The following is a 26,332-nucleotide window of genomic DNA, read 5'->3' as shown; positions in this document are numbered from 1 at the left end:
AAGCCTCCCACTTCCCAGATGTCCCTTTGCCAACAAGCATCCTACCCCCAATCAACTTTTGAAAGTTCCTGACTAAGATCTTCAAAATTAGCTTTGTCCCAATTTAGAGCTTTAATCTGTGGACCAAACCTATCCTTTTCCATAGCTAATTTGAAATGAATGGAATGCTAGTCACTGCTCCCAAAGTGCCTCCCCTCTCCTCACCCCCCGAAATCAGTGATCTTTTTTTCTTAAATTTCTCAGTTCTATCCATTTAGACTCAGTGGGTGAACTCTGAAGAATGTCTTCTCTCAGTACTGTGATGTTCTCCCTAATCAAAACACAACGCCCCCCTCCTTTCTTGCCTCCCCTTCTACTCTTTCTAAATCATTTATATACCAGAACATTTAGCTATCAGTCCTATCCCTTCCTTAACCATGTTTCTGTAGCTGTAATTGCTACAATAATTAGTTATAATGACCCAGTCATGATCGAACGAATGGCAGAGCCGACCTGATTACCTGAAGGGCCTAATTCTGCTGCTATATGATGGAGGATGTCATCAACAGTGCTTTAAACTGCACCTGCTAAAAGTGTCTCGATGTGAAGTACTATCGTAAGAGAAAGATATACAAATAAAATTTCTGCTCTTGTTTAATTTCAGAATGAAGTGCAAATAGATTGAGTTATTTTGTACTCAATGTCAATACAAGCATCATATTGAAATCAGGATTTCCGTAAGCTTTTTGTCAGTTGCAAACTCTATGCAAAGGGTTATCCTGTCATTAGAGACAAGTTTGCACATTTAAAACTTGCTGCAGTCATAAACTCAGCTTCTCAACTTTGTTAAGTCACAATATGCAACCATAACATGTGCTACTCAACCTCTACTTGGCTATTATTGGGAGTCTAGCAATGTTTGATTAATAACTGACCCCATACTGATTTGCACATGTACATTTATGTGCTGTCTTGGAGTTAAGTAAGGAATCTTAAACCCATGAAGTCACAAACATCAATCATACTTCCGGTAATGAACATTCTAATCTCAATTTGGCATTTCTGGACCTGATATTCAATAATGACCTAAACCTTGGCATTGATGATAATTTCAAAAGTTAAGTTACAAACCTTGGAAGCACTAATCTATGAGGAAGGTAGAGCAGAATTGTGTAAAGAAATAGATTGATAGAATGGACAGTTGAAGTGACAGATGAAGTTTAATGTAGTAAAATATGAAATAAACTCCCCAATCGTTCCCCTCCACTACAGAGAATAAGCATTTCATTGAGTAAGCCCACAAGATCTCTCCGTAATGTTTTCATCGTAATCTTCTGAATCAATTCATTCTAATTAGCTCTGTTTGACATGGAGCCGTCACTATCAGCACCCCAACCCCCCCCACCCTGGGAACTGGCCATTCTTATTCTGCGACTCTGAACTGTTTTGTCAGTGCAGGATTGGAATGGAATCCACTCCTTTTGGAAGTGTAATCATTTGTTGTACGTTGGCTGCACCTTCCATACCAGCAACATTCTGGTAAATCTTGTCTGAACCCTCTCTCGCTTAATAATATTTCTCCTATAACTGATGTTGTGAAATTTGAAAGGTTCAGAAAATATTTACAAGGATGTTGACCTTTATAGAGGTTAATAAAATCGAGAGGCATGGATAGGGTGAATAGCCACGGTCCTTTCCACAGGGTAGGGGAGTCTAAGACTAGGTTGCATAAGTTTAAGGGGAAAGATTTAAAAGTGACGTGAGGGGTTGGACCGAAGGGTCTGTTTCCATGCTGTACATCTAAGTATGACTCTATGGTGGTAGGGTTTGCCTACAGTACTAACCAATGGCATTTGCAAAGGATGCTCAGTTTGGGTCCACAAGGGCCACTTGATTCCTGGTCTTTCCTCTATCATAAGTTCTCAAAGTAGGGATGTTCACTAATGAGTGTTCACTATTTGTGACTCTTCAGATATTTAAGCAATCCGTGTTGTCCTGGCTCATAGGGGTAGTGCACTGAAAACAAACTGCACAACCCCTGAAGTTGAGACACACCGAATCAATGAGACTGCCACAAATCCCAATTTGTCTCTGACTGGATGCTACCTAATCCACACCAGGCACCTTTAACATAAATTTTTAAGCAAAATTGCATTTCTAAGTTGAATAAGAATAGTAAATCAACAGGATTTTTGATTTATGCATTTAATACTTTAACCCTTTCAAAACTCCCCCACATACAGGCACACAAAAGAAAATACATTGTGAATAGAGGGAAAACAGATTACGAGAAGAGAGTTCTGTATAATAGGTTCAAAATTACAAATCTAGATGGGTTGATCCAACATTACTTAATTCTTTGACATTTTAAGTTTTCTGCATAGCAATGATCAGCCTGTATTTCACTGATTTGCTTGGTTAGGCCTGGGACCTTTTGTTACTTTGCAAAGTCAGCAGCTTTACAGAGAAAGGGGTGAAACAAAACATTGATACAGCTAACTTCAGATGGTTTTACTTGCTTCTCTGATTCATTTCCCTCAGTTTATGTTAAACTGCAACTTGACCAGAGCTTGTTGCTATACTGAGCGCCCCTGAATCCATAACTGTGCAACTTTCCTACACATCAGCTAGCTGTTTTTTCTAGCTAAAAACAACTGTAAACATTCTCTCCTTTGTAAAGCAGAGGCTTTTTACTCATTTTCAGTCCACAGTCCAAACAAAAGACAAAAATATGGTCTCTTACAGTGTTCATGTGCCATGAGCCCTGAATAACATCCAGGCTGATCAGTGGCAAGTAACATTCAGACCACAAATATCAAGCACTGACCATCTCCAACAAGAGGAAATTTCACAGTTAAGTTCAATACCATTACAGTTGATGAAAATGCATTATCAACTTCCCAGAGTTTACGATTCAACACAAATGGAAATGGACCAGCCTTATAAATATTCTGGCTACAAGAACAGATCAGAGGCTTGGAAATCTGCAGCAATTAACTAACCACTTGTCTCCCCAATGCCTGTCACCATCTACAAAGCACAAGTCAGTTGTGTGATGAATTACTCTTCACTTGCCCAAATAGGAATAGGAGAGAGCCCCATCAGAGCTCAAAACTTGACTTCTGAAGGTACAAAGGAATTTGGCAGTGTCGGATGGTGTTATTTCAACGTAGGAAATCTTGACTGTCAGTCACTGGGGATATGATATCATAATCATGGCGACATGGTTGAGAGAGAAGCAGGACTGGCAGTCAACATTCCTTCTAAGCAGCCGTTCCGATACTCCATGCAAGGCAATCAATGTCAGCATGCTCATTGTGGCATTGATTTCCAGAAGTCGTTGTTATGCATGGGCCTCCAAATTTGAGGGGATGCTGTTGGCAGCTCCATATTCTGCAGTACAGAATCTTCAGGTGAATTGTGGCAGGATGTAAGAAACATGATGGTGTCACAATTTTGACTCCAAAGTCAATATTCCTTACTAAAGTAAGGAGGGATGATAACTTGAGTGTCAATTGAGGCCACGTGGAAATTAAAACCAGAAAGGGGTCAGTCGCATTGCTATTCAAAACCACAAACAAAGAGTCAGGGAAAAATAGAAGGAAGATATGCAGTCAAATTTCAGAGAAAAGATTATAGGGTAATAACAGGGGATTTCAACTTCTCCAGTATTAGTGCGAATGAACAAAATGTGCAAACCTTAGAGGTGGAATTGTAAAATGTATTATTTTAAAATTCAATTCATTTGTGAGAGGTGGGCATCATTAGCTGGCTGATCCCTAGTTGACTTTGAGCAAATGGTGGTGAGATGCCTTCTTGAACTGCTCAAATCAGTGATAGTACCAGAGCTAAGAACAAAGAAAATTACAGCAAAGGAACTGGCCCATCGGCCCTCCAAGCCTGTGTCGATCCAGATCCTCTATCTAAACCTGTCGCCTATTTTCCAAGGATCTGTATCCCCTTGCTCCCTGCCCATTCATGTATCTGTATAGATACATCTTAAATGACGTTATTGTGCCCACCTGTGCTGGCAACCCATTCCAGACACCCACCACCCTCTGCATAAAGAACTTTCCACGCATATCTCCCCTAAACTTTTCCCCTCTCACTTTGAACTCGTGACCCCTAGTCCTCCACTCTGGGCAAAAAGCTTCTTGCTACCAACCCTGTCTATACCTCTCATAATTTTGTAGACATCAATCAGGTCCTCCCTCAACCTCTGTTGTCTTAATGAAAATAATCCTTAAGTACTCAAACTCTTTTCATAGCTAGCGCCTTCTATACCAGGCAACATCCTGGTGAACCTCTTCTGCACCCTCTCCAAAGCATCCACATCCTTTTGGTAATGTGGCAACCAGAACTGTATGCAGTAGTCCAAATGTGGCTGAATCAAAACTAAAGCTAAAAATTTTAATGTTATAATAAGTGTCTAAGCATTTGATTAAAGAAATAGATTTTAACAAAGGTTTGAATTGGGAACAGCATAATGATGTTTAGAGACAAATACTCCAGAGCTTGAAGCTAAAGATTGTATGGAGAGTAAAGGGACTAGTGATCAGCATGTGTGGAGGTGGTTAGAGATGGGAAGGGAAAACATTGTGTTCCATGGAAAATGTCTGAATTTTTTCATTGTTTTACGAGAGAAAATGGTTGTTACAGAAAATGGATGTCGAACAAATTGTGGCATATTGTACGTAATGAGTGGTTTGGTGCAACAGTGGAATTTTGCCCCTATCTTTGAATAATGTAGAGACTGTATTCACCGAATAAAATGATTTACTCATTCAATTTATTTTAATTTTACAGTTTTAGTCCTGCAATTATTTCCTCAAATTTAGTTTTTACATATTCTATTTATGGCTGTTGTATCTTGTTAATGCAAGCTCTGGAGCAACTTCAGTCTTTGATACAAGGCACCATCAAAATTATGATATTACTCATGTCTTCTGTCGTGAAAGCTGTTATGACATGGAGGTGGAACCCCTCTGTTAATTAAACCAAACACACACAAAAGCTCACCTCACTTCATAATCTGTTAATGATATACAGAATTCATAAATTCCACTATTTAATGAAAAAACAATTTATTTTCTAACTCTAAACATTAAACAAAAATTATTCACAAACCTAAGGCGCCCCCCCCCCCCTGTTAATGATATACAGAATTCATAAATTCCACTATTTAATGAAAAAACAATTTATTTTCTAACCTCTAAACTAAAACAAAAATTATTCACAAACCTAAGGCCCCCCCCCCCCCCACTTCTTTTAACTACTTACTATTTGCCTCCAGCTCTTTAACAATATGCTGTTTCAATAAGACGCTTATTAAAATTGCATCAACTTAATTTCAAAACCACAGTCTCTGTCTTCAGTGTCTTCTCTCTTCCGGCTGCTGAATCTCCCTGGGTCATCATCTTTCTTTTTACTGTGAGTACGTTGATACCTTTGATATAGGATGTTTTCTAATTTCTCTGAGAGCAGGATGTTGTATTAGCAATTAGCTCTCTAGTTCTACGGCAGTTGCTCTGACCAATTTTCAAAAATGTCCATATTCTTATACCCCCAAACTTCAGATCATCTTATTGGTTCAATGTTGGCAAAACAATAAATTCAAACTCGATTGGGTTTAGTATCCTGGTGCATAATTTAAACTGATTAAATTTGAATTGTTGTCAAAACAGCAACCAAAACTCAGGTATCCATTTCACGGGCAAATGTTGCATATTTTCAATTTTCCAAATCTCTCAGTTCACAACAGCATTCTGTCTCTCTTAAAGGTACAGTACATGCCTTCAACTTCATAACAAGATTGACACAAAGTACTTATTCAGTTCTTCAGCCATTTCTTTGTTCCCTTTTAGCTACTTCTCCAGCATCATTCTCCAGTGGCCCAATGTCCACTTTTGCCTCACCTTTGCCTTTTATATATCTAAAGAAACTCTTGCAAACTTTCCTAATATTACTGGCTAGCTTACCCTCCTATTTAATCTTCTCCCTTCTTGTTTCTTTCTTTGTTGTCCTCTGTTGGTCTTTGTAGCCTTCCCACTACCCTTTGCCACATCAAATGCTTTCTCTTTTGCTTCTATGCTATCCCTGACTTCCCTGGTCAGCCATAGTTGCCTCATCCTCCCTTTAGTATAATTCTTTTCCCACGGGATAAATTTTTGTTGTGTCCCTCAAATTTTTTTCCTCTCCTATTTGACTTTGAGCAATTTGCTTTGAAATATATGTCCTAAATGTTGTTTTTAAATTATAGGAACAGTAGCATTGGAACGTTTTCTACAAATATATATGGAACATGTGGAGGCACAGAGAAGATAAAAGATCCACGACCACTCCATGATAAAGCTTTTGTCCAACAGTGCATTCGACAGCTTTGCGAGGTATTTTAGTTGGAATAATTTCAAATGGGCAATTGGAATGGGCAAAGTAAAAAATCACAGGACACCACGTTAAGGTCCAACAGGTTTATTTGAAATCACAAGTTTTTGGAACAATGCTCCTTTGTCATGTGCGGTGAGAGAGGGCGCACCAACAGAGTTTATAGGCAGAGAGATCAAGGATCATACAATATGTCTAAGTGAACAAACCTAAAATGCTTGATAGAGAACTCTGTTAGAAAGGGGATTCAAGCTTTGATTGATTAAGGTGCAAAAATCAGAATCTGTTTCAAGTCACTACTCCAAGATAATTAAGGGTTTTGTCAGTATCTGTCTAACTTTCCAAACTTCAATCAGGCAGAGATAAAAAAGGTGACATCTCGGGTCAGACACTGAATTGTAGGTGTGAGGCCTCGTTCAGCATCTTCTCTTGAGTTTTAAATCAGGCTGGTCTTGTTTTGAAAGCAGGAATTTATAAAATGCCACACTGACTGTGACTACAAGCTGTGTTTTTTGAACAAAATAGAATATATCTGCAAATAAGCAAACATCTTGGATGAAATGATTCGCCCTATAGATTTATATGTGTTCTGACATATATAATGTGAGTGCACACGTTTGCGTGAGAGAGTGTAATGAAAGAGTTCAGAAAAGATTTACAAGATTGTTGCCAGGGTTGGAGGATTTGAGCTTTAGGGAGAGGTTGAATAGGCTGAGGCTGTTTTTCCTGGAGCATTGGAGGCTGAGGGGTGACCTTATAGAGGTTTATAAAATCATGAGGGGCATGATTAGGATAAATAGAACAAAGTCTTTTCCCTGAGGTGGGGGAGCCTAGAACTAGAGGGCGTAGGTTTGGGGTGAGAGGGGAAAGATATAAAAGGGACGTAAGGGGCAACTTTTTCACACAGCGAGTGGTGCATGTATGGATTGAGCTGCCAGAGAAAATGGTGGAGGCTAGTACAATTACACCATTTAAAAGGCATCTGGATGGGTATATGAATAGGAAGGGTTTAGAGGGATATGGGCCAAGTCCTGGCAAATGGGACTAGATTAGGTTGGGATATCTGGTCGGCATGAATGAGTTGGACCGAAGGGTCTGTTTCCGTGCTGTACATCTCTATGGCTAAGTAATACAAAGCTGGGCAAACTGGTTAAGGTAAAGAGGTCATAACAATTTATCAAGGTGATGCTGTCAAAACAGGACAGTTAGGAAGATTTTACAGATACAGAAGTGTGGTGGTGTCACATGTAGTCTGACATGAACCCAAGATCAAGGTTGAGGTCATCTTCATGGGTATGAAACTTGGCTGTCAGTCTCTTCCCAGTGATTCTGTGTTGTGTATCTCAAAGTCAGTGTTGGAGTTCACTTACCTGATGATCAGAGGCTGAATGCCCTTGACCATTGAAGTGTTCCCAGACTGGGAGGAAACACTCCTGTCTGGTGATTGTTGTGTGGTGTCTATTCATCCATCTTCGTAGCCAATATACCATGTGTGGGGGCATCTTTGCCTTCAGTATATGAAAAAGAACATTGGCCAAGTCACATGAGTATCTGCCATGTGCATGGTGGGTAGTGTTCCAATGTATGATGGTAGGTATCCATGTCGATGATCTGACCTGTCTTACAGAGATTGCCTTGGCAGGTTGTGTGGTGTTGTGGTTGATGTTGTACTGAAGGCTGGATAGTTTGCTAAAAACAATGGGAACACTTCAATGTTCAAGGGCATTCAGTCTCTAATCATCAGGTAAGTGAACTCTAACACTGACTTTGAGATACACAATGCAGAATAACTGAGAAGAGACTGATAGCCAAGTTTCATACCCATGAAGATGACGTCAACCTTGATCTTGGGTTCATGTCAGACTACATGTAACACCACCACACTGTTCAGTATTTGTAAAAATCTTCCTAACTGTCCTGTTTTGACAGCATCACCGTGATAAATTATTATGACCTCTCTACCTTAAATAGTTTGGTTGTTTTGAAGGCAAGAAGTGGAGACGTACAGAAGACCTTGGTGAGATGCTGATCATCATCATGTGTTGAAGGCCATGAAGAACATGGCATAGTTTCTTCAGTCTGGGAAAGTACTGGACAACTGTGGGGATTGGATTAGGAGTGGGATGTTCTTTGGAGGGTCGGTTTGTACTTGATGGAAGCAGGCCATTTGGCCCAAACTGCAGGGATTCTATGCTGTGCCACAGTGAAAAACTGCATCAACCTCAGAAGGCAGACACAGAGCACTCTTTGTTGTCCAGTACTTCCCCAAAGCAGAGAAACTATGCCACGTTCTTCATGGCCTTCGACACATTATCAATGATGATCAGTGCCTCGCCAAGGTCTTCCCTATGCCTCCACTTCATGCCTTCAAAACAACTGCCAAACCTTGAACAGACCATTGTTCGCAGTAAACTATCCAGCCTTCAGGACAACATCAACCACAACACCACACAACCCTGCCATGGCAACCTCTGCAAGACATGTCAGATCATCGAAATGGATATGCCATCACACATGGGAACACCACTCACCACATACATGGCAGATACTCATGTGACCTGGCCAATGTTGTCTATCTAATACGCTGCAGCAAGGATGCCCCAAGGAATGGTATATTGGTGAGACCACGCAGATGCTACGGAGATGGCTGAATGGACACCATGCCAGACAGGTGTCTTCCCTCCCAGTCTGGGAACATTTTAGCAGTCAAGGGCATTCAGCCTTCAATCTGAGCAAGTGTCCTCCAACGTGGACTTTGAGGTACACAATAACACAGAATTGCTGAGCAGAGACTGATAGCCAAATTCCATACCATACCCATGAAGATGGCCTCAGTTGTGATCTTCAGTTCATGTCGTGATACAGGTGACCCCACCACACTTTTGTATCTGTAAAATCTTCCTTACTGTCCTGTTTTGACAGCATTGCCTTGATAAATTATGACTTCTCTACCTTAATTAGTAACTGAACTACTTATTACATTCACATTGATTCTCTCTCGCTCTCACACGCTCTCTCTCACTCTTGGCGCTCGCGTTTTCTCTTTCGGACTCTTACTCTCTCACTCACTCACTCACTCTCACACTCACACTCACACTCGCACACACACACACACACTTTCTGTCACAATGCATATAAATCTATGGGTGAATAATTTCATCCAAGATGTTTGTTTGTTTGCAGTTTTGTTCTATTTTGTTCAAAATACACGATTTGTACTTAGTCAGTGTGGCACTTTATAAATTGCTTTCGGAACAAGACCAGCCTGATTTAAAACTTGGAGACAGATTGAACGAGGCGTTATACCCACAATTCAGTGTCTGACCAGAGATGTCACCTCTTGTATCTCTGCCTGATTGAAGTTTGGAAAGTTAGGCAGACACTGATAAAATGCTTAATTATCTTGGAGGAGTGACTTGAAACAGATTCTGAATTAAACTCAGAATCTATCAAAACTTGTATCCCCTTTCTAACTGAATTCTCCATCAGCATTTTATGTTTGTTCACTTCGACGAATTGTATGGTCCTTTGATCTCTCTGTCTAGACAAAGGAGCATCCCTCTGAAAGCTTGTGATCTCAAATAAACTTGTTGGACTACAAACTGGTGTTCTGTGATTTTTAACTTGGTCTATGCCAGTACAACACCAGCACTTCCACATCATGGCTACTATCTGGGTGGCACAGTGGTTAGCACTGCTGCCTCACAGCGCCAGAGACCCAGGTTCAATTCCTGCCTCAGGTGACTGACTGTGTGGAGTTTGCACATTCTCCCCGTGTCTGCGTGGGTTTCCTCCGGGTGCTCCGGTTTCCTCCCACAGTCCAAAAATGTGCAGGTTAGGTGAATTGGCTACGCTAAAAATTGCCCGTAGTGTTAGGTGAAGGGGTAAATGTAGGGGAATGGGTCTGGGTGGGTGCGCTTTGGCGGGTCGGTGTGGACTTGTTGGGCCGAAGGGCCTGTTTCCACACTGTACGTAATCTAATCTAATCTATCGGCAATTTGAATGCAGCACTGGTGTTGAGTGTGTAAGTAGTGTTGCAGGTTTTGAACTATTCTCTTACATAGTGGCAATGTTTTGAGTAATTTGGGTTAAACTGTCCAATATCTAATGATTCAAGAGCATCAGTATATTAACAGTATTTGTTAATCTGCACTCGATAAAGTTGTATTTTGCATTTTCTCAAATTCTTCCAATTGAGTAAGAAGGACAGTTACAAGCGTCAATCTGCTTTGTTGAGAGAGACAGTACGTGAATGTTTGAGCAAATCACAGAATTTGCTAATCTCTGCAAATTGGAAAACTAAATAAACCAGATGCCCTTCTATATGACTATATTAACTTATGGTGTTATCTTTCTACATGAATCTTTGCTGATCATAAACTAATAACCTTTGTTTTGGCTTCCTGTTTCAAACCAAGGACTGCTCCAATGTTTTTCAATCTGCATTCACTCCCATGCATTTACTTTTCCTGTAAGTATGAACCCAAGAGCGATAGTGTCTTGACACACTTGCACAATTGAAGGTTTCCCTGAAGGTTTGTAAGACCATAGCCACAGGACGAGAATTAGACCATTTGGCCCATTGAGCCTGCTCCACCATTCAATACGATCATGACTGATGATCCTAAACTTCACTTTCTTGCCTTAAATGCATGACCAAGTACCTTGCTGATTTAAAAACCTGTTTCAGCCTTGAATGTACTTAACAACCCAGTCTTGATAGCCCTACGTGTTAGAATGTGCCACAGATTCCCTACCCTCAATAAATTTATCATCCTTTCTTATGTGGGTGACCCTGAGATTCTGTCCACTGATCCCAGACTCTTTCCCCCAAGGGTAAAATAGCCATCCAGCATCTACACTTCAAGCCCGCTAAGCATACTATAAATGATCTCATCTGCAATCTATTGAAAAACCTCCAGCTGTGACCACATTAATAAAATTGTTCTTGCCACAATGGAAGGAATATTTATTCACCTGAGATGAAGGAGCGAACTGCTTAAAATCGCCAGATGTTCCACACGCATCCATGATATCTGACTCATTAACATTGAGCTCTATTCAATCTTGCAGACTGTTTAAAATTGGTGCAAATTCACTTTTTTGAAGGGCAGACTAATTCAACTGTAGAAAACTGTTGGAAGATATCAAAGCGACTGCATCCTTGTTGAACAAGATGACTTTCCCTTTTTGATGTTCAGACAATGAGATAGTACAAATTTCAAAGTATTCTCCATGATAAAACTGTATTTTTTTCACCCCTTCAATTTTTATATTGAAATTTCAGTTGTTTATACAAAATGCTGTATTTTTAAAAAGAAAATTAGCTTCCATTGATGTAAATTCATGTTAGATTTCTGATTTACCTCCAAATATTGTAATGCAGTGGCATCTTGAAAAACAGCAGTCACTGCAATTATGTTAAGTTTCAAAAGGGAACCACTTTCTTGAAAGCTCCCAATGATTCTCACAATGTTGAAATGATCAATGTAAAATCCATCGTTGTGTAATTTTTCAGGTGAGTAACTACTGCTAGTGTAGTGTAGTTTAGTTTACATTACAGTGTGGAAACAGGCCCTTCGGCCCAACAAGTCAACACCGACCCGCCGAAGCGCAACCCACCCATACCCCTTACCTAACACTACGGGCAATTTAGCATGACCAATTCACCTGACTTGCACATCTTTGGACTGTGGGAGGAAACCGGAGCACCCGGAGGAAACCCACGCAGGCACAGGGAGAACGTGCAAACTCCACACAGTCAGTCGCCTGAGGCGGGAATTGAACCCGGGTCTCAGGCGCTGTGAGGCAGCAGTGCTAACCACTGTGCCACCGTGCCGCCCAGTTGTACTGATACAACTTCTTGAATGCTTTCTGCAAAATGGTAGAAAATGGGTTGGTGTGTAATCTCTTGCAGTTGTCCATGGCTGTGATGAAGGACCAAGTAAAGACTAGAATTTTTTTTTTTTTTTTTTTTGCAAGGATGTGCCCATTCGTGCATGGCGAATTTCTGTCCTCCATTCTCTCTAATTCCATATGTATTCAAGGATATTGTATTCTCCAATCCAATACCTATATTCAATAGGTAGTATCTAGTTCATAGAATTCTTATTATTGTACTTAAAATTGAATCAAATGTGTGATTTAAAAGATAATCTATTTTACTATATTTGTTCAAGTTCCTCGGGGAATATGGTTATCCACAACCTGTATCAACTAAGAGTCTGCAATCGCCCAGTTCCAAGGAATTTCTGAAGATCTTTGCCTTTTTATATAACTTGATTGATCAATCTTACCAGATGCCGGATTCAAAGTTTGAGGAAGAGATTCCTCGGATCTTCAAATCTCTTGGGTAAGACTGAAACTGTTTTCAGATCTACAATATATATGTCAGGTTGGCTGCAATATCTTCTTCAGAGTGAGAAGACCCCACTGAGAGCATGAACATGTGGTCCAGGTTGACTATACAGTAGTGCAGCCTTGAATGCCAGCAATATCATCCTTCAAATGAAATTTTGAATCATTTTGACTGACCCATGTCATTGCAACGTTTTATTTCCAGAAATAAAAAGCCACTGGCCTCAGGGTTACAAAATCTTTCAAAATGGCAGTTTGTGTAATTTGGTTTTGTAGAATCTTGATGCACACAAATTGGTTGCTGTGTGATTAAATAACAAGCAATATTTCAATTTCAGTATGTGAGGTGTCACTACAAATTGGGAATGATGAAATATGTATTCTTGATGAAAATGTTGGGTAAATCCATTACCCATTAAACAGTTCTGTAAAGTTCCTGACAAAATGCATGTCTTTCACATCACTTACTTATTAATCTTAACCACCTGGGCAGAGTACTGTTCATTAGCTTTCTGACCAGAGTTCATGCAATAAGGGGCAGTGAAAAGAGCTTCTCCAAAAATTGTTCATGCTAACTTTTATTTCAAGAAAAATGAAATCATAGCGATAGAAAAGCAAAGTACTGTAGATGTTGGAAATCTTAAATAAAAATAGTGAATGCTGGAACTACTCGCAGGTCATACAGCATTTGTGAAAAGGAAAGCAATTAACATTTTAGGTCTATATTCTAAATAAAGATCACAGGCCTGAAACATTTAAGAGCAAAAAGTTTGCATTTTAAAGGTATCCTTCAGAATTGACAGAAAAACATAGGCTTTTTGAGACCATGGTTTGGACTAATGCTGCATGCTAAGGTTTTTTTTGAGAAAATTGGGACAGTCTTCAAAAGGGCAAGAAGGACGGAGTAGCAATATTGACCAAGATTGCATCTTTCAGGGAGATGTTAATTAGATTGAACTGAATGTAGACTGCTAAGAGAAGAACCGAAAAGGATGCTAGATTTTATAGGCCATCAGCAGTGGTAAAGTAGTGGGATACAGAAATATTTTGCCATGATGTTATAATAGGAGACATTAGCTGTTTCCACACTGAAAATTAGAATCTCAAAGGCATAAATTTCTTATCTTCTGAAATCATACATTTTGTACCAATTAGAGAACAAAACCATCTATTAGAACAAAGAACAGTACAAACACAAACACGCCTTTCAGCCCATCAAGACTGCACCAACGTATACCTTTCTAAACTAAAAGCCTTTTGCCACTGAGCTGTCTGAGCTATCCTTCAATTCTCTGCCTAGGTGTCAAGATGCCTCTTAAACACAACTATTGTATCCACCACCACCTCTGGCAATGCATTCCAGGCACTTACCACCTTTTTTAAAAAAAAAAATCTGCCTCTCACATCTCCTTTAAACTTACACCTTTTACCTTAAACCAATGATCTCCATGTAGTTGACCCTGGGGAAAAAGACTGACTATCCATTCCAAACATGCCTCTCAATTTGTAAACTTCTATCAGGTCACCTCTCATCTTTTGACATTCAAGTGAACCCAATCTCTCCTCATCGCTAGTACACTCCAAATTAGGCAACATCCTAGTAAACTGTTTCTGTACACTCTCCAAAGCCTCAATCTTTCCTATAGTGTAGTGACCAGACCTGTATGCAATATCCCAAATGTATCCCAAATTTTATGCAGCTGCAACATGATTTGCCAATTTTTATACTCTTTGTTCCAACTGGTGAAGGCAAACATGCCATTTTCTGCTTTGACCACCATATCCACTTTTGTTGCCATTTTCAGGGAACTGTGGACCTAGATCTCTCTATGTTAATGCAACCAAGGGTTCTGCCATTTATTATACACTTCCCTCCTGCATTAGATCTTCCAAAATGCATCACTTCTCATTTGTCCTGATTAAACTCCACTGCCATTTCTCCGCTCAAGTCCATCCATATCTTGCCGTATCATCTGGCAATCCTGCTCGCAATCTGCAGCTCTCCCAGTGGTGGTTTCATCCTGAAACTAATCAGGTCACCAACATTCTCCTCCAAATCATTTGCATATATCACAAATAACTGGGATGCCAGCACTGACCCCTACGGAACACCACTGGTCACAGATTTCCAATCAGGAAAAACAGCCTTACACCGCTAGTCTATCTCCTACGTCTAAACCAGTTCTGTATCCACCTTACCAGTCTTAGATCCCATGTGACTTTGCCATTTGTATCAGCCTGCCATGAGGGACCTTGTCAAAAGCCTTGCAAAGTCCATATAGACAACATTTACCACCCTACCCTCAATCATCCTGGTCACTTTCTCAAAAAAACGATCATTTGTGAGACTCAACCTTCCCCCACAGAAAGCCATGCTGCCTTTCACGACATTTATCTTTTTTTTGAAATGTAAGTGAACCCCATCCCTAAGAATTTTTCCCAATAATTTCCCTACCACTGACATGAGGCTTATTGGGCTGTAATTTCCCAGATTATGTTGCCCTTCTTAAACGAAGGAACGATTATGGCTACTCTGTCCTCTGGGACCTATTCTGTGACTAAAGAGGATTCAAAGACTTCATACAGGGCCCCAGCATTTTCATCAACTGCCTTTCTCAGCATTCTGTGATAGACCCCATCAGGTCATTGAGATTTGTCTACCTTAATGCTTTTCAAAACACCCAACACTACCTCCTGTTCTATATTGACGTGCCATAGAATATCAACTTAGCCCTCCTGAGACTCACCATCCACATGTCTACCGATGCAAAGTATTTGTTAAGGACCTCACCCCTTCCTCCAGTACCATGCATAAGTTCTATCCTTTGTCCTTGAGTGGACCTACCCTTTTTAGCTACGTATTTAACACACCTTTGGATTTTCCTTCTGTTTGCCAAAGACATTTCATGCCCCTTTAAGCCCTCCTTGTTAAAGTTCTTTCCTGCTATCTTTTCTATTCTTCAAGGGCTCTGACTGTCTTTAGTTTCCTAAATATTACACATGCCTCCTTTTACTTTTTTGAATAAGCTCTCCAGTTTCCTTGTCATCCAAGGTTCCTGAATCTAGATACCCTTATCCTTTATTTCCAAAGGAACTCCTGAACTCTAACCTAGTGGCCTTTAAAAGATGCCCACATGCCAGGTGCTAATTTACTCTCAAACAGACACCCCCAGTCTGCATTGCACAATTCCTGCATAATATTGTGGTAGTTAGCTTTCCCCTAATTTGATGCCTTCACCCAAAGACCTCATTTATAACTAATGTAAAATTTCCAGATTCATGGTCGCTGCTCCTAAAATGCTCCTTCACCAGGCCAGGCTCGTTTCCCTGGTTGGATTGTTTACTAATTCAGGAATTTCAAAAAAACATCCTGGTCACACCAAACAAATCTCCCCCATGCAAGCCTCTGGGTTTAAAGGAAGTCCTAATCAATATAGGGGGAAGTTAAAATTACCTACCACAACAACCGATTTTGTTTTCCATGTAGTCTATTCACAAAACTATTCCCCTCTCTCCTAGTGGTTATTGGGAAGCCTGCAGTACAATCCCAAAGTGATTGCACCCTTCTTACTTCTGAGGTCTACCCATATGGCTTCGCTGAATGAGCCGTCAAATGTCATAGAGATGTACAGCACGGGAACAGACGCTTTGGTCCAACTCTCCCATGCTGACCAGATATCCTAAATTAATCTAGTTCTATTTGCCAGCAGTTGGCCCATATCCCCCTAACCTCTTCAATTCATATACCCATCCAGCCCTTTAAATGCTGTAATTATACCAGCCTCTTCCACTTCCTCTGGCAGCTCAGTCCATACGTGCACCACCCTTTGCGTGAGAAAGGTGCCCTCCTTGTTAAAGTTCCCTTTCAAATGTTTCCCCTCTCATCCTAAACCTATTCCCTCTAATTCTGGACTCCCCCACCCTAGCATAAAAACCTTGTTTGTTTACCCTATCCATGCCCCTCGTGATTTTATAAATCTCTATAAGATCACTCCTCAGCATCCGATACTGCATGGAAATGAGCCCCAGCCTACGTAATTCCCTGAGCTCTTTGCTTACATCATTGCAAGCAATATGGACCACAGCCTAGGGCTGCTCACCCACTCAGAATATCTTGTCCCTGCTCAGACATCCTTGACCATGGCACCGGGGAATGATAGAATCACTATAGTGTGGAAACAGGCCATTCAGCCCATCAGGTCCACACTGATCCTCACAAGAGCATCCCATCCAGATCAACCTTCCCTACCTTGTCTCTATAACTATGCATTTCCCATATCCATCTAACCTGCACACCTTTGGACTGTGGCAGAAACCAGAGCACCCAGAGGAAACTCATGCAGACACAGGGAGAATATGCAAACTCCACAGAGATGTCATCGGAGGCTTGAATCGAACCTAGGTCCCTGGCATTGAGAGGCAGTAGTGCTAACCACTGAGCCACTATGCTGTCCCATGCAAAACACCATAGTGGAGTCTTGCTTGTGGCCACAGAACCTCTTTGTCCCTAACTATAGAGTTCCCCAATCACTACTGCTCACTTACACTTTGATCTTGTCTGCTGTACAATAGAGCTCTGTGTTGCCACAGACCTCGTTGCTGCTTTCCTTTGAGAGGCCATCCTCCCCAATAGTATCCAAAATTCAATTAGTCTTTATCTAACAATAAGGAAGCACTTAACTAACAAGTACATGATTGAATTCAGATATGAAAGAAAAGGGCAAAGCAGGAGCCAAGATTTTAAATTTAACTGCGGATAAATAGGAAATGGTACTATTAATGGGGGATAAAACTATAGATTACAAGTGGGAGGAGTTCAGAAAATGTCCTTATTCTGCTAAAAGGAAAGTGCTGTACTCGTTTAATACAAAATAAACAGACAATATGAATTTAAAAGGAAGAACTTGTATGAAGACCAACAGTGGAGATTCTGCAAGATGAGTCAGAGGTTTACTATGAGTCTGCGTCAGTCAAAAACAACCACTTAACTCTTCTAATCCCATTTTCCAGCATTTGGCCCACAGCCTTCTATGCCTTGGTGTCACAAGTGCACATCCAAATACCATGTTGAGGATTTCTGTCTCTCCCACCCCTACAGGCACCACCCTCTGGATGAGGAATTGCTTTCCTCTCATCACCAGTAAACTTTAATATGCTCTGGTTATTGATCCCTCAACCAAGAGGAAAATAGAGATATGAGAAACAAAAAAAAATGAAGGTGTGATTATCAAGACAAATTTTAAAAAAGGCTTGTAAGACAAGAAGAACCTGTGACACGTGCAAGGTGGGATTAAGTCCTTCAGACAGATTAAAGCTAGGAAGGCGATTAGAAAGTTGAACCTTGCAAGTAAGAATATTGGGATATCTTGTATCCATTTGCTAATGAATATAAAAGTAGGGAGATATTTGAACAAGAAGTAGGTATTTATTAAGGTAATCGCTTCTGATAGTCACCTTCCCACCACGTTCCCACCTACCCTTATAAACTTTCATCCTCTCACAGGCCAAGAATCTGCCTTTAAAATATTCAAACACTCTGTTTCCATGCTTTTTCAGGAAGACTGTTCCAGAGGTTCACAACTGAGAAATAAACTCACCTAATCTCGGTTTTAAGGGGGCAGCTTTGTTTTGGAATAGTGATCCTTAGTTATAAACTCCACCCTGTTGAGACCATTATGTTTCAATCAAGTTGTCTCTTATTTTTCATAACTGAAGTGGATACAAGGCTAATGCATCCAACCTTATAGAAGATGAGTGGTGGTGTAGGAGTGATTCAGGAGGCATTTTGGGAACAACTCTTGGGGTGAGGACGTAGCCAGGTTGGCTAGATCGTGACTCAAAGCCAGGACCAATATTTGGGGGGAGCTGGCTGGTAAAAGGCATGGCAAAAATGTAGCACTGGGTGGAAACGAAAGGCCAATTAGGATACCCTGGGAGTATTGCAACTTGCAAGATTGTTCCCAGATCATACGTCATCCTCACTTGCAAATATATCGCCAGTCCCTCATGGTCAATGGGCTAGAGTTTTGAAACGATCCTAACAGTAATAAGTGTACCTACACAGCAAAAGGACACAGTGATCATTGGAGACAATTCACGACCATCAAACAGTGAGGCAATTCAATATTTGATGTTTCACATGCTTACTTGAGTTAATGTGAATTTGATAGGACAATGTTACATGATTGAGTACGATAGTGTCAAAGGAGTGAATTTGTTTCTTTGTTGATTTAAGGTATCCTTTTCCGTTGTCAAAAAGTTCAATGTATACAGTAGGAGCTCCACATACTTGGCCACTGATTCTTGGTGCATTGGTTTGGCTGATGGATAATGTTAAGGTAAGAATCTCTAATCCTCATAAAACAAAATTTTGGAATTGCTTACAGTGAGCTGTGTTCCTGAAAATTGTGATTTTGTAAAAGTGGACCAACTTTAAACAAATCAGGGATTTCCATAGGAATCAACATTACCGTCTGAGTGAGGTTCCTTGGGATATTTAGAGTCAGACAGCAGAGACAGGCCCTTCGGCCAAACTGGTCCATGCTGACTAAAATGTCCATCCACACTAACCCCAATTCCCTGCATTTGTCCTATGTCCTTCTAAACCTTTCCTATCCATGTATTTGTCCAAAAGCCTTTTAAATGTTAATGTACCCGCCTCAACCACTTCCCTGGCAGCTCATTCCATATGCGTACCACCTTCTATGTTAAAAAATATGTTGCCGCTCAGGTTCCCTTTAATCCTTTCTCCTCTAACCTTAAACTGATGCCCTCTAATGCTCTATTCCCTAACCCTGGGGAAAAAGACTGAATACATTCACCTTACCCATGCCTCTCATGATCTTATACGCATCTGTAAGATCCCTCTCACAGTTTCCTACGCTCCAAAGAAAAAAGTCCTAACTAATCCAACCTCTCCCGACAACTCAGACCGTTGAGTCCTGGCAACATTCTTGTAAATTTCTTCTGCACTCTTTCCAGTTTAATAACATTGAACAATTTGTTAGAGTTCTTTGAAGTGACAAGGAAGGTTAATGAGGGCGAGGTTGTAGACGTAGTCGGTATGGATTTCAGTAAGGCCTTTGGTAAGGTTCCACATGGTAGGCTGCATGCAAGGTGGTCAAAACTGAACACCATTCCAAGTGTGGCCTCACCAATATCCTGCACAACTGCAACATAACTTCCCAACTTCAATACTCAATGCTTTGACTGATAAAAAGCCTTCTTTACTGCCCTGTCAAACTGTGACTCCACTTTCAGTGAACCGTGCACTTGATTTCCAAGGTTCCTCTGTTCCACGACACTCCTTAAGGCCCTACCATTTACCATGAAACTCCGACTTTGATTTGACTTTCTAAAATGCAAGACCTCTCATTTATCTATATTAAATGCGATTTTCCATTTCTCAGCATAGTAATAACCTTCCTCACTGTCCATGATACCACCTATTTTTGTCATCTGCAAACTTACTAATCAAGCCTTGCACATTCTCATTCAAATCATTGATATAGATAACAAACCAATAATGGGCCTAGCAGGGACTAGATTATGTTGGGATATCTGGTCGGCATGAACGGGTTGGACCGAAGGGTCTGTTTCCATGCTGTACATCTTTATGACTCTATGACACTGACACCGAGGCACTCCACTAGTCACAGGCCTCCAGTCCGACAAGCATCCTTCCACTATTACCCTCTGCTTCCTACCACCAAGCCAATTGTGTATCCAATTTGTCAGGTCCCCCTGAATTCCATGCGATCTAACCTTTCAGAGCAGCCTACCATGTGGACCCTTATCAAAGGCCTTATTAAAATTCATATCGACTACGTCTACCACCCTGTCTTCATCAACCTTCCTGGTCACTTCAAAGAACTCTAACAAATTTGTGAAGCATGATCTCCTACACACAAAGCCATGCTTGTTATTCCTAATCAAACCCTGTCATAATGTCATAGAGATGTACAGCATGGAAACAGACCCTTCAGTCCAACCCGTCCATGCCAACCAGATATCCCCACCCAACCTAGTCCCACCTGCCAGCACCTGGCCCATATCCCTCCAAACCTTTCCTATTCATATACCCATCCAAATGCCTCTTAAATATTGCAATTGTACCAGCCTCCATCACATCCTCTGGCAGCTCATTCCATCCACGTACCACGCATGGCGTGAAAAAGTTGCCCCTTAGGTCTCTTTTATATCTTTCCCCTCTCACCCTAAACCCATACCTTCTAGTTCTGGACTCCCCGACCCCAGGGAAAAGACTTTGTCTATTTATCCTATCCATGTTCCTCATAATTTTGTAAACCTCTATGAGGTCACCCCTCAGCCTCTGACGCTCCAGGGAAAACAGCCCCAGCCTGTTCAGCCTCTCCCTGTAGCTCAGATCCTCCAACCCTGGCAACATCCTTGTAAATCTTTTCTGAACCCTTTCAAGTTTCACAACATCTTTCCGATTGCATGCAATTCTGGTCTCCTTCCAATATTCCAACAGTGGCCTAACCAATGTCCTGTACAGCCGCAACATGACCTCCCAAATCCTGTACTCAGTACTCTGACCAATAAAAGAAAGCATGCCAAATGCCTCCTTCACTGTCCTATCTACCTGCGACTCCACTTTCATGGAGCTTTGAACCTGCAGTCCAAGGTCTCTTTGTTCAGCAACACTCCCTAGGACCTTACCATTAAGTATATAAGTCCTGCTATGGTTTGCATTCCCAAAATGCAGCACCTCGCATTTATCTGAATTAAACTCCATCTGCCACGTCTCAGCCCATTGGCCCATCTGGTCCCTGTCCTTCCAATGCATGTATATCTTATCTCAGAATCTTCTCGAGTAACATACCTACCACAGATGTTAGACTTACTGGTCTGTAGTTCACAATTTTATTTTTTGCAGCCCTTCTTGAATGAAGGCACAACATTTGCTACCCTCCAGTCTTCCAGGATCTCACCTGTGGCTAGCTATGATGCAAATATATCAGCCAGGGGCAGGATTCTTGGAAAAGATCTGGTCAGGACCAGGAGATTTATCAACCTTCATGCCTTCTAATATGTCCAACACCACCTCTACTGTGATAAGGACTGTCCCCAAGATATCCCCACTAACCTCCCCAAGTTTTCATGTCTTTCTCCATGGTAAGCACAGAAGAGAAATGTTTCTTTAAAAAAAAGTCCTGCTACTCTATCAGAAACATCTTTTGTCTTTGTTCTTTCCCATGTTGGCTTCAACTTTGATTTTGATGGTTGATTCTTCACCTTCCAGATTATTTTCCAGTCTTGAAGTATCTCTTCGTTTGACCCCAACTTAAGCAATACACCCTGTTGGACCTGATCACGTCACATCTATTTTTTGAGCTGTGAGAAAGACACTGTTAGTGAAGTGTTAGCAATTGTGTTCTTGCATGGTTCTAGGAGACTGGTGGATGCTGAAATATCTTATTGATTGTGCAATGTTTGGTAGCAGTTCGAAATGCTTCACAAAAGGTGTTGATTAGATTTGGAAGTGCAGTCTCTGGTATGCTTGTATAAGTGTGACTGTAATAATTGTTCCTATTTACTTTGCCCACAGCTGGTCAACTCTGTTGATCCGGATAAGATCCTGTTTGGTCCTGATAAGGACTGGGATGTGGTGGAGAATGTGACTGATGATGGTGTTCATAATAATAGGGTATGTAATTGCTGATTATCCTCAAATGGTATGTCCAATTCAGCAGTTGTTTTCAGACATTTCATCACCATACTAGGTAACATCATCAATGAGGAGAAAGTGAGGACTGCAGATGCTGGAGATCAGAGCTTAAAAATGTGTTGCTGGAAAAGCGCAGCAGGTCAGGCACCATCAACATAAACACACAAATAAAAAACGGACCATACCACCAGTGCTTCACCTGAGGCTCATTGATGTTGGTTCTTAGTATGGTGACAAAACGTCTGAAAACATACCTTTCAGCTCAGTGAGCAAACTTGCATCTTGAACCTCAGCCTAAGCTACCTGCTCCTTTGATGCTGCCTGACCTGCTGGGCTTTTCCAGCAACACATTTTTAAGCAACATCATCAATGAGCCTCCAGTGAAGCACTGGTGGTATGGCCCGCTTTTTATTTGTGTTTGGGTTTCCTTGGATTGGTGATGACATTTCCTGTTCTTTTTCTCATGGGGTGGTAAATGGGATCTACTAGTATCTTTACGTACAGATGAGGAAGGACACCACTTCGACTGGGACAACACATACCAGAGAAGCCAAACAGAGATGCATACAAGAATTCCTACAAGCATTCCAATCAGAACTCTATCAACAATCATATTGTCTTGGATCTCATTTGCCACCCCCAAGGGGGGAAAAACAGGAAATGGCATCAGCAATCCAAGGAAACCTAAACACACAAATAAAAAGCGGACCATACCACCAGTGCTTCACCTGAAGCTCATTGATGTTGGTGCTTAGTATGGTGACAAAATGTCTGAAAACAAACCTTCCAGCTCAGTGAGCAAACTTACATCTAGAACCTCAACCTAAGCTACAAATCTTCTCAAAACTCAATAACATTGTCAACTTTTAGCATTTTTGTAATTTTTTATTTTTTAATCACCTAAGTTATTAGGGTCCAGAAAGTCTTGTGACATAAACAGGGAACAGCAAATGTAACAAATACTGTCTTGCGTTTTGCAGCTTCAATATTCACTAACTTTGCAAAAATGGCATTTGTCTCTTGGCCTCCCTTTTTAGATGAACTTTCTGAATTTTCCCATTAAAGGTCATTATAGATTAAATATCTAGTGGTTGCATCAAAAAGTACTGGTAAATCTGTGACTTGTTTCTTCAGCTTATGAATTTCTTTTGGGGAATTGGAGGGGATGAGAAGAATACTTTTAAAAGATGGAGAAAAAAATTGAAAGATTTCAACGTAATATTTATCTTTTATTTCTCCTCCCGAATGTGACTGAAAGGCAAAACATCCCTCTTGCCTTTGCTTGTTTGCAACGTTTGAGGCATTAGACCCCTTCAAGATTTGGTGGTGGGGAATTTACAAAAGATTTACAAAGAAAGCTGAATATTCATGAAAGAGTGATTTATTGTGTAAGAAAAGAACACTACTGTCAAGGAAATAATGGAAATAAAAGGATGTCATACTTAAAATGAGTTAGTATTTGTGCAGTACAGAATCTTTAATCAAATGGGAACTGGCTGTAATTATGCATTGGTAGGAATAAAGCATGGTAGAGATTACTGAAATATGGCTGTGGAGGTTGGCAAACGTGGTGCCACTGTTTAAGAAGGGCGGTAAGGACAAGCCAGAGAACTATAGACCGGTGAGCCTGACCTCGGTGGTGAGCAAGTTGTTGGAGGGAATCCTGAGGGACAGGATATACATGTATTTGGAAAGGCAAGGACTTTCCAGGGATCGTCAACATGGCTTTGTGCGTGGGAAATCGTCTCTCAAACTTGACTGAGCTTTTTGAAGAAGTAACAAAGAGGATTGATTTGGGCAGAACAGTAGATGTGATCTATATGGACTTCAGTAAGGCATTCGACAAGGTTCCAATGGGAGACTGATTAGCAAGGTTAGATCTCATGGAATATAGGGAGAACTAGCCATTTGGATACAGAACTGGCTGAAAGGTAGAAGACAGAGGGTGGTGGTGGAGGGTTGTTTTTCAGACTGGAGGCCTGTGACCAGTGGAGTGCTGCAAGGATTGGTGCCGGCTCCTCTACTATTCGTCGTTTACATAAATGATTTGGATGCGAGCATAAGAGGTACAGTTAGTAAGTTTGCAGATGACACCAAAATTGGAGGTGTAGTGGACAGCGAAGACGGTTACCTCAGATTACAACAGGATCTGGACCAGATGGGCCAATGGGCTGAGAAGTGGCAGATGGAGTTTAATTCAGATAAATGCGAGGTGCCGCAGTTTGGGAAAGCAAATCTTAGCAGGACTTATACACTTAGTTGCCAGGCTTGGAGGGATTGAGCTATAGGGAGAGGCTGAACAGGCTGGGGTTGTTTTCTCTGGAGCGTCGGAGGCTGAGGGATGACCTTATAGAGGTTTACAAAGTTATGAGGGGCATGTTTTGGGTAAATAGGCAAAGTCATTTCCCTGGTGGAGTCCAGAACTAGAGGGTATAGGTTTAGGGTGAGAGGGGAAAGATATAAAAGAGACCTAAGGGGCAACTTTTTCACGCAGAAGACGGTGCATGTCTGGAATGAGCTGCCAGAGGAAGTGGTGGAGGCTGGTACAATTGCAACATTTAAGAGGCATTTGGATGGGTATAGGAATAGGAAGGGTTTGGAGGGATATGGGTCAGGTGCTGGCAGGTGGGACTAGATTGGGTTGGGATATCTGGTCGGCATGGACAGGTTGGACTGCAGGGTCTGTTCCCATACTGTATATCTCTATGACTCCATGCCTGGGAATTAAATATTGCAGAATAAAACATACATAGAAATGACAGGGAAGGGGAGGTAGAGTAATAGTACTTGAAAATCACAATTACAGGAGGAGAAAACAAAAATTGAATCCATATGGATAGAGTTAAAAGATAATAAAAAACCAGCCACACTAATATGTGCAGTTCATAAATCATGGAATAGAGTTGAATGACGAAATATGCAGGCAACCTAAGAAATTGAGTAAAAATTGAATACTCATCATGGGGACTTCAACAAACCAGGTATTAATTGGACAAATAGGTGGTGGAATTAAGATCCTACATTTAAATGACCAATAGATTTAGAAGTGTTCAATAGCGGAAGCAAACATTTGATGTGTGTTGAACCAACATAGCAATTGATTTTGCTTTATCTCTGGTTCAAGCTTTTCATTTTTTTTCTTCTGTTACACATCTAGTTTGGTGGAAATGTTATTGGAAGTAGCTAATGACATGAAATTGAGGGATGTGAATTATCCAAACAGAATTCCTAAGTAGCATTTTCTTCTCCTGTAACATTTATAAACTTAACATGCATCCATAAGTTTCTCAAAGTCATAGACTCCTACCCCTTCCTGAAGAAGGGCTCCTGCCCAAAACGTCAATTTTCTGTTCCTCGGATGCTGCCTGACCTGCTCTGCATTTCCAGCACCTCTCTAATCTTGACTCCTACAGGACAGAGACAATCCCTTTGGCCCAAACTGGTCCATGCCAACCAAAATGTCATCCACACTAACCCCATTTCCCTGCACTTGGTCCATATCCTTCTAAATATTTCCTATCCATGTGTTTGTCCAAATGCCTTTTAAATATTGTTAATGTACCCATTTCAACCACTTCTGGGCATACCACACTCTGTGGAAAAAACCCATTGCACATCAGGTACCCTTTTATTCTTTCCCCTCTAACCTTAACCTGATGCCCTCTAGTCCTCGATTTCCAAACCCTGAGAGAGAGAAACTGAGTGCATTCACCCTATCCATGCTTGTAATGAGCTTATACTCTTCTATAAAATCCCACATCAGTCTCCAATACTCTAAAGAAAAAAGTCCTAGCTTGTCCAGCCTCTCCCTATAACTCAAACCCTTGAGTCCTGGCAACATCCTTGTAAACTTCTTCTGCACTCTTTCCAGTTTAATAATATCCTTCCTGTAGCAAGATGACCAAAACTGAACACCATATT

General features: G+C 41.0%; 1 protein-coding gene across 2 annotated transcripts in view; it reads left to right on the top strand.

The window, feature by feature from the left end:
- The window catches only part of ndc80 (NDC80 kinetochore complex component), a 61,444-nt gene that overhangs the window by 9,752 nt on the left and 25,360 nt on the right, over positions 1-26,332 (top strand). For both annotated transcript variants that reach the window (XM_043720866.1, XM_043720865.1), the window contains exons 4-7: positions 6,239-6,365; positions 12,543-12,715; positions 18,956-19,058; positions 22,292-22,390. In XM_043720866.1, coding sequence (XP_043576801.1) covers positions 6,239-6,365; positions 12,543-12,715; positions 18,956-19,058; positions 22,292-22,390 — 502 coding nt within the window. The remainder of the gene's footprint in view (positions 1-6,238; positions 6,366-12,542; positions 12,716-18,955; positions 19,059-22,291; positions 22,391-26,332) is intronic.

Source organism: Chiloscyllium plagiosum, chromosome 31, assembly GCF_004010195.1.
Source record: "Chiloscyllium plagiosum isolate BGI_BamShark_2017 chromosome 31, ASM401019v2, whole genome shotgun sequence".
Lineage (NCBI taxonomy): Eukaryota > Metazoa > Chordata > Chondrichthyes > Orectolobiformes > Hemiscylliidae > Chiloscyllium > Chiloscyllium plagiosum.
Note: the sequence above shows the minus strand (reverse complement) of the source record. Positions and strands in the feature narration are given on the sequence as shown.